This window comes from Symphalangus syndactylus, chromosome 3 (genome assembly GCF_028878055.3).
Source record: "Symphalangus syndactylus isolate Jambi chromosome 3, NHGRI_mSymSyn1-v2.1_pri, whole genome shotgun sequence".
NCBI classification, from domain to species: domain Eukaryota; kingdom Metazoa; phylum Chordata; class Mammalia; order Primates; family Hylobatidae; genus Symphalangus; species Symphalangus syndactylus.
In genome coordinates, this window is record NC_072425.2 from 141458023 (window position 1) to 141468260 (window position 10238).

General features: G+C 36.8%; 1 protein-coding gene across 1 annotated transcript; it reads right to left on the minus strand.

The window, feature by feature from the left end:
- Positions 1 to 1232: 1232 nt before the first annotated feature.
- LOC129478425 (olfactory receptor 8B12) lies at positions 1233 to 2165 on the minus strand. The gene has a single exon (XM_055270018.1). The coding sequence runs from the start codon at positions 2163 to 2165 to the stop codon at positions 1233 to 1235; it is 933 nt and encodes a 310-aa protein (XP_055125993.1).
- Positions 2166 to 10238: the final 8073 nt, after the last annotated feature.

Genomic DNA, 10238 nt, shown 5'->3' on the forward strand with positions numbered 1-10238 from the left:
ATGACTTCAAGCCCTTTGTGTCATACCAAAGAACAAAACTACACCCTCATCTAAACTTCCCTTTTTCCCAAAGAAGAGAATATTCCCAAGGAAAAGCTCAGAAATCAAAGTGTCTCCCCAGCACTTAACATATTAATGCTAATCCAAAGAACCTTCCTTTGCTACTAATAAATTATTTAGATCAAAGTGTATTGATCTGGTGTGTTATATAATTATCATTATATGTTGTGGATTTACAACCCAGTCTTGGATGAATTATCTTTTACCAAATACGCTTATATGAGTGCTGTCTGCAGTAACTTAAAATTCGATGGAAATTGCCTCTTTTAATAATCAGCTGCTTAGTGCTGTTTTAATAACTAACTACATTCTCAACATTATTCACTGTGCCTCTAAAACTTCCGGACTCTTGGTTGATTATCCTGAGCCACATATTTCTCCATCACAGCTCAAACACCAAAACTAACCCGTGAAAAAGCTCTACATTCTGATTCTTTAAGTCTTGAAATGATTGTACGATTTCTACTCAGCATCTTTATAACCCTTAATCCTATGGAAGTCCTAATTCCCTAGACTGGGTTCCTAGGGTTCCACACAACCTCAATCTTAACTCAATGTCACTCACATACTACAAACTTGACACAACTCTCTTCTCATTTGGCAAAGACCAACTTAGGAAAATGTTTCACCTTCTATCCTCTTGAAAAAAAATGAAATATTTAAAAATTATTTATTGAGAGGTCACATTAAATTACTATGAATAGAATTAGGTTTTAATGTGTTAAGTTTTCATACTTTTAAAAGGAAATCTGCAAGGGCAGCAATCAAGCATGAAAAAATGACATAAAGAAAAAAAAGCAGCTTGGAATTCAAGCACCTGGATCCCAGTCCCAGTTGTGGCACCAAGTAGCTGTGTGTCCTTGAGCAACATATATATTTCTGAGTCTCCAACACATGTTAATTGAAGAGGCTAGATTAAATAATGTGTAAGGCCAATTCACGATTAAATGATCTATGATTATAGAAAAATTTGCATAAAATGAAGAAATCTTGGAATAACTGAGGTGGAGCAGAGACAGGGAGAAAATGTCTGCACTTAACACTCATCCAAATGTAAAGATTTAAAATTCTCTTTCTGTACAAGACAGGACAAAAATGGAACTTGAATCTCACTGAAAACACACGCTAATGAGCAAAGCATTGTATCTCCTTCCTCCAGTACTACTCCTTTCTTAAGAAAAGATTTTTCTGCCCAAAGTTCTCCTCAGGGCAACTTTGACATCCTTGTTCCTCAAGCTATAGATTAATGGGTTTAACATGGGGACTATTATGGTATAGAACAGGGAGGACACTTTCCCTTGCTCAAGGTGCAGGATGGAAGGAGGTTTGAGATACATGAAAGCACCAGAACCAAAGAAAAGAGAAACTACAATTATGTGGGAACTGCAAGTACTAAAGGCTTTGGACCTGCCTTCTGTAGAACTGATGTGTAGAATGCTGGAGAGGATGAGGGCATAAGAAATAAAGACAGTGACAGTGGGCATTCCAATGTCAACAGCCACCACAATAAAGACCACCAGCTCATTGATGTAAGAGCTGTTGCAGGAGAGCTCAAGGAGAGGAAGGATGTCACACATGAAATGATTGACAAGGTTGTCAGCACAGAAGGTCAGGTTCATTATGCTTCCTGTGTGGGCCATGGCCCCAGCAAACCCCATCCCATAGGCACCCAACAAAAGGAGCAAACACACCTGGGGAGACATGGTGACCGTGTACAACAGTGGGTTACAGATGGCCACGTAGCGGTCATATGCCATCGCTGACAGAATGAAGGACTCAGAGATGACAAAGAAGCAGAAGAAAAAGAGCTGAGTCATACACCCTGTGAAGGAAATGATGTTCTTCCTTGAGAGAAAACTTATCATCATTTTGGGAGTGATGGTAGTGCAGAAACAGATATCTATTAAAGAGAGGTTAAAGAGGAAGAAGTACATGAGAGTTTGCAGGTGAGAGTTCAGCCCAATCAGGGTTATCAAGCCCAGGTTCCCCACCACGGTGACCATGTAGAAACCCAGAAACAGGAAGAAGAGGGGGATCCGCAGTCCTGGCTGGTCGGTTAAGCCTTCGAGGATAAACTCTGTCACAGAAGAGTTTTTGGCTGCCATTCTTTTTGGTCGGGCAGGAAAGTCTGAGGGGACAAGAGAAGAGGACCACTTAGAAAGAAACGTCACCACCACATTCTTAGTCTCTATCTCCCGTTCTTAGAAAAGGAATCCAAGGAGAGAGATTTGAACTTTGGTAGGAAGGTTTTTACCACTCACTATGGGTCTATCTTCACAGTCCAAGTGATTATAACTCCCAAAGTGTAATATGAGACTAAACTGTAACTACAGAATGAGAGCTGGATCTGCTGTAGAAAGGGGTACCAAAAATAATCCAAATGTCTTTTAGATCCTTAAGTCAGTCCCTTTTCTATATCTTTCCCTCTCCTGTCTCTGCTTCTGTTGGACCTCTTCCCTGAAGGGAATCCTGAGATGCAGAAGCCACAGTGGCTCTGCTCAGAGCTTCCACCTCTGGGTCTACACTGTCAGATTAAGTAGGTGCGCTCAAGCTTTTCCAAGATCTCTTAGCTCAAGTGGCTGTACATTTAATAATTTTTTTAAAGCTCACACTTATTGAGTGGTTACTATAAGAGGTTCTGTTTGAAGAGCCATGTAGCAATATTATTATCTTTATTTTACAGATGAAACAAGTAAGATGACATAACTAGACAAAAGTCCCCCAAACTACCGAGTTGCAGCCAGAAGGTGAATTTCGGCAGTATGGCTCAAATGGTTTGCACTTGAAATCACCATGTTACCTAAGTGACCAGCATCGGGGCAGGCACTCACCTTCCTTCCCTTTAGAGCCATAAATGCTCTACTCTACTGCCTCTTTTCCACATTCTGGGGGAGGAAGATGACCCTAGTGAAGACGAGATGACAGATTTGAGCTCAAAGCCCTCTCTTCCCAGTACAGGTCAAAGGATCAGAACCTCTAATGTATCTCATAACGCTTCCTGCACTGAAGGATATGACTTCCAATTGTTCATTGGCCCAAAGGCCTCTCCAGCTTCCAGGAAGGAGACAAAGCTTTTTCCTGACCAGTGAATAACAAAAGACTAAAGAGTTTTATTCTGGATTACAGACTTCAATGATCTGACTATTAAGATAGAGACTCCCTGAAGACCCCTTGCTTAGTGATTAGTTTCCCTAGAGAAGAAGAAATGTTTGTTTATCTCCTGGAATTGCTTGATTTGTCTTTCTACTAACATGTATCCAGTACTATTAAGAGAAAATCATTGTGAAAAAAATGATTATCATTACCATTTCTTGAATACCCAATAATTTAGTACCTGACATGGTACCCTTATTCCTGCTGCCAAGATCCAAAGTACACATATACAAACATATCTTTATTTATTTCTCACAATACCTATTTTACAGGTAAGTTGTTCACAGAGACAAGATGTTTCAGAGTCCACAGGTATGCTTAGGTCTGTCCGACTCCAAGCCCCTTATGTGGCTGCTAGACTAAACTACCTCCCAAGGACAGCTACCGAAATCCACAAAGCAGAGCCCTTGCCTTCTTGGATCTGACAGTCTCTTGGAAAATAACAAGTAAATATTCAATGAATTTAATTTTTAAAAGGAAGCAATTAGAGCCTGGAAAGGTTAACACAAAGGGCTATTGTAATTTAGAATAGGATATTCAATAATTTATTCATATTCCACTCATCTCAGGAATTAATTGCACTACTTTACTCCCAGCTCAGACAAGAAAAGACTTCTCTCATTCCCCTCCCCTCTCCTCTCATGGAGTGTATGTTTAACGGTAACAAGAATCCCTATCAGGTAACTGCTGTCAACGTCTGCCAAGACCAGCCTTTCTCTAAATTAATAACTAGTCAAAATTTCCTTTGGCTGTCCCTGCCTTCCACCCACTTTTCTTTGAGCACTTCTCCCAGCTGACTTTCCATCTGTTCAGTGCCCTCAAACTGAGTCCTAGTAGACCAGATTCCCACTGCAGGAACACATCCACGTTTGTTCTTCCTCTTTGGTTTGCATTTGTCTTTTTCTGTCTTTTACTCCATACCTCCAACCTCTGCCTGGATTAAAATTGTCTATCCTATGTCTCTGTCTCTAAGATATTTACTTATTTTCTTTAACATCAAACCCACAAACTCATAAAATTTTAGACCTGAAAAGACTTGAGAGAGTATCTCATCCAGTGTTTCCCAAACCTAGCTGGTTATCACAATTACCTAGAATATTCATTAAAAAGAAATGCTGGCTCCAACCATACCTTTGGAATCAGAATCTCCATAGATATGGATATGGTGGCTGTGTTTTTTAAATCTTCCCAAGCATTTCCAATGCCAGGAACTGATAGATCCACAGAACAATTATTTGCCCTCATCTTACAGACAAAGACCTCTAAAAAGTTCAAAGAAGTAAAGCCATTCACCCAAGGTCACAGATCTCTTCTAAGTCTCCACATTTCCAATCTCTCCTCATCCGTGAACTCACCTGACCTTCATTTTGGCTGGAATGTAAAACACAAATAATGGAAACATAAGTTATGAGACTTTTTATTTCAGGTGTGATGGTATAGCTATTATTGCACTTACCCCTCTGACCACAAAAAAAAAGAAAGAAAAAAAAGACTGGAAAAAGTATATAAAGCAACTATTTGAAATACTTGGAAAGTAGACAACACAGGGATGAAATTCTTGAGAAAAGGCAAGAAAATGAGGTAACTAACACATTCTCCCCAACTTTCTCTAAGGCCAGTTTCTAAACCATGTATAGTAAAGTGGTGCCCCAACAAATGGCAGCAGCTTCTAGTAGTGGAATGAAAACGTGTAAGGAGGCTAAGACAGCAGAACAAGGAATGGAGAACAAGAAGCCAAAAAAAAAAAAAAAAAAAAAAAAAAGGACCCTCAGGTACCTGCACAAAGGACTCCCTTCAATTCTTGGCTGAATCCTGAATTTTATATCTGTAGGGCAAGGTTCTACCAGCTTAGGAGACAACAGCTGCCGGGGGCTAAGAACTGAACAGAGATCACAGAGGATCCACAGTGCCTGATAAAAATTAGAATTCTGACCTACTGAAAATGGAGAGGCCTTGGTCAGCAAACCAGGCTTTAAGTGAGACCCCTGAAAAGTCATACACTAAGAGTAAAGACTATGCCTTTGTGCTAAGGGCAAAACTGAATCATAACAAAGGCTAAATCCAGGTCTTAACAGGATCAGAGGGATCTGCTAGTAAATTAACTACATCCCAGAACAAAATTTCACACTCTATAACAAAGGCCAACATAGTCCACTGTCTCTAAAACATATCCACAGTGTCCAATATCATAAAGTCAAAAATTACCAGAAACACAAAGAAGCAAGAAAATTTGACCCAAAGTCAAGATGGAAAAATATATTAGAAGCAGGTCCACATCTGACCTAGATGTTGAAATTAACAGACAAGGACTTTAAAATAACTTCTATAATTATTTTTAAAAATTTAGATAAAAGGACAGAATTGGCTAATATATGGTAAGTTCCAACAAAGCAATAGAAACAATCAAGATAACCAAATGAAAATTTCAAAATATTGGAAATAAAAATTCACCAGATTAGCTTAATAGCAGATCAGGCACAGTCAAAGGAAAGATCAGTATAAGCAAAGACAAATCGATAGAAATTATCCATACTAAAATACAGACAGGAAAAAAGTAATATTAAAAAAGAACATGGTAACTAAAACCTTTAGGGCAATGCTAAATAGTCCAACATACATATAATTAGAGTTCCAAAAGGTGAGTCAAGTGAGAATTGGGTAGAAATAATTTTTAAGAGATAATAGCTTAAATTTTTCCAAGTTTAATAAAATTTATGAATCTATAGACCCAAAAAGTTCAGGAAACCACAAACAAGATGGATACAAAATATACCACACCTAGGCATATTATACATAGTCAAACTGTTGAAAACCAATAACAAAAACAAAGCAGCTTAAAAGCAATCAGAGATAAAAGATGTATTGCATTCAAAGAAGCAAAAATAATAATAACTGACTTGCAATAAAAGAAATAGAAGTCAGAAGACAATGAAATGACCTTTAAAATACTGAAAGGAAAGAAATTGTCGACCTAGTATTGACAAAAATATCCTGACTAAAATATTCTTCAAAAAAATAAAGGAATTTTCAGACAAAAGGTGAAAGAATATGTCACCAATAAGCCTACACTGCAAAAAAGCTGAGAAAGGGAGAGGGAAATGGTTCCAGAGGAAAGCTTAGATCTGCAGGAAGAAATGTGAAACACTGAAAATAGGAAATATGTGGGTAAATATAAAAGCCTATTTTAAAATTTTCCTTAAATTTAAATTACTTTGACCATTTAAAGCAATAGAAAACAATTTATGGTAGATTTAAAATATGTGTAGAAGTAAAATATATAAAATGCCAATAACACAATAAAACATAATACAGTAATACAAATAATGCAATAAAAATAACATAGAGAGATACAGTTAAGATTCCAACAAAAGACCTAAAATGAAATATTTTTAAAAATTTAAATAACCTAAGAGGAACAAACTTAAATTAATATTTTGAAAATCAATCAACATTATCCACCACATTAATAGAATAAAACAGTAAAATTATATAATCATCTCAATAAATGCAGAAAGAGTGTTTGATAAAGCACAATACTTATTCGTGATAAGAATGCTCAGCAATGTAGGAATAGGAAGGAGTATCCTGAATCTGATAAAAGATGTCCATGAAAAACCTACAGCTAAAAACCTACATCATATTCAGTAGTGAAATACTGATTGTTTTTATTGTGAGGTCAATAATAAGTCTAAAATGTCCACTCTCATAAGTTTTATTCAACATTTTATGGGAAGTCCTAGCCCACTTAATAGGGGAAAACGTTGAGCTTCTCAACAATCTCAAAAAGAACAAGTCGGGCACAGTGGCTCACACCTGTAATCCTAGCACTTTCAGAGGCTGAAGTGGGCAGATCACATGAACCCAGGAGTTTGAGACCAGCCTGGGCAACAGCTACACAGGAGACTAAGGTGGGAGAACCACCGGAACCCAGGGAGGGTGAGGCTGCAGTGAGCCATGATCACGCCACTGCACTCCAGCCTGGGTGACAGAGTGAGACTCTGTCTCAAAAAAAAAAAAAAAAAAAAAAAAGGACAACATAATTTAGTCTCTACCATGTATGAGTCAATATATCAAGCATATAATAAAAAATTATTCTTGACTGCCTCTCCCTCCACCACGTTGCTGAACACTGCACCTGACCATCCAGCTGCTCAGTGTTCTCAAACTAAATCCTCCCCCATAAGATTGCCAGTGTCAGTTTGCTGTCTCTGATTTGTTTGCATAAGAGGACTAAAGATGGAAATGGAAGATATAAAATCATCTTAATTTACACATGACTTGAATATACCTAGTAATCAAAGTAAGCCTATAAACAGGCTATCAGAACTTCAAAGTGAATTTAATAAAGTCATGGAATACAAGGTTAATGTATAAAAATTAACTGCATTTCTACAAACTAGCAAAAAATAATGACAAAATGAAATTTTTCTGATAACATTGACACTAGCAACAAAAATTGATATACTTAGGAATTTAACAAAATTTTTGTTTACCTCTATGTTAAAAACTGTAACACATAACTGAATAATATTTAGAAAATCTACATGTATGGAAAAATATATCATATTCATGGATTGAAAAACTAAATATCATTCAATTGTTATATCTACCTAAATTAATCAGTGGATTCAATTCAATACCAGTTAAAATACCAGCAGACATGTTGACAGAAATTGACAAAATAATTCTAAAAATTATATGAAAATGCAAAGGACCTAGAATAGCCAAAACAACTTTGAAAAAGAAGAAAGTTGGAGAACTTACACTATTTGACTCCAAGAATTATATAAAGTTTCCGAAATTAAAACAGTTTAGTAGAGAAGTAAAGACAGGCAAATAGATTCACAGAGCAGAGCACAGCACCCACAAACAGACCCACTTATAGGGTCAGTTGTTTTTTTTTTTACAAAAGTGCTAAAGCAATTCAACAAGAGAAAAAATTTTTGATGAATGATTCTGGAACAGCTAGATGGCAATATATAAACAAAAATGATCTTTAACCCCTATCTTATTCTATACATATTTAATTCATGATGGATCAGAGACTTAAATATAAAATCTAAGCCTACAAACATCTAGAAGAAAATCAGACCTTAGAATAGGACCTATTCTCAACACCTTAGAATAGGATTTCTTGACCATAAAAGACAATAACCATAAAAGAAAAAAATAACCCAATGTGATCAAAATTTAAAACTTCTGCTTTTTAAAATACAACATTAAGAAAATGTAAAGACAAACTACAGGGAGAAAATAGTCACAATATATGTATCTGTCAAAAGACTCAGGCCTAGGCGAGTGGATCACCTGAGGCCAGGAGTTTGAGACCAGCCTGGCCAACATGGTGAAACTCCATCTCTATTAAAAATACAAAAAAAAAAAAAAATTAGTCGGGCGTAGTGGCGCACGCATGTAGTCCTAGCTACTCAGGAGGCTGAGGCACAAGAATCGCTTGAACCAGGGAGGTAGAGGTTGTAGTGAGCCAAGATCACACCACTGCACTCCAGCCTGGGCGACAGAGCGAGACTCCATCTCAAAAAAACAAAACAAATAAAAGACTCATCTATAATATATAAAGAACTCTACAAATAAATTATTGAAATACTAAAAACTTTTGATGGGACAAAGATTGAAACAGACATTTCAGAAGATACCTCAAATGGCCAATTAGCATACAGAAAGTTGCTCCAAGCATTATTTATTAGAAAAATGCAAATTAAAATCACAATGAGTTGTCACCACATAACCATCACAGTAGCTAAAATTAAAAAGACTGACAGGACCAAACATTGGCAAGAATGTGGGGCAAATAAAACACTCTTATATCACTAGTAGAAATGTAAAATGGTACAATCATGTGTAAAAGTTGCAGTATCTAATAAAACAAAACAAATACCTTGGATCCAGCAATTTCACTTCTATGTATATACCTCCAAAATTAATGCATATTTCCACAAAAAAAACTCAAACACAAATATTTATAACAGCTTTATTCCTAACAGCCAAAAAGTAGATATGACCCAAATAAGCATCAACAGAAGAATACAGAAATAAGCCGTGGTATAATCACTAAATGGAATATGACTCAGCAATAAAAAAAAGAGCAGACTATTGATATGTGCAGCAACCTGGGAGAAATCTTGAAAAGAAATAATGGATTTGTCTGGAAAAGTATGCTAGGAACACACTGAGGATAATCTACAATGCTATAATTAACCACAATTTACTAGCCAGTGGGTAACCTCCAATAGTCATTGAGTAAGAGAATGACATTCATTAATTCATTCAACAAATATTGGGAAACTGTGTCAGACACTGTTCTAGCGTCTGCAGATAAAGCCCTAACCAAAACAAGTCTCTGCCCTCATTGAGCTTGTATTCTAGTAGGAGGAAGACAGACAATAAATAAATAACTTATATATTAGATCATAATAAGAGCAATAAAAAAGCAAGGAAAGAGAATACAAAGGGCAAGAGTTGTAAGGAAAGAGAATACAAAGGGCAAGAATTGTAAGTTATGCATTTAAATAGGATGGTAGGGTTAGGCATCTTTGAGAGGGTGACATTTAAGCAGTCTTGAAAGACTGTGATCAGAGTTGTGCTGGTCAATAGCAGTTACTCTAGTGACCACCAGGTGAATGTTGCTTAGCGTATCCCAGTGCATCATTGTTTCATGCTTCAGACAATAGCTCTACCTATAGCACTGGCTTGAATGAACGAATATTGGACATTGTGACAAGTTAGAGAAGCAAAAGACCTTTCCGAGCTTTTTACAAAATCACAAGTTATGCAATGAAGTTCAGTGCCTGCACACATTGTTGGTCTTTAAACAACCAGCGCTAGCTGCTCTAAATTCCCTTAGTTTTCACATTCGTTCTTAGGAAGGGATCTGATAAAGTCATTTCTACAGGGACAGAGTGAGCTGCTGAATAGCCACCTACACTCCACATCCTTTCACAGGGCCATGTACAATGCTTTTAGCCAAGAAGGAAAGAAACTTATTTGGAGAAACTCAAACCTCATTG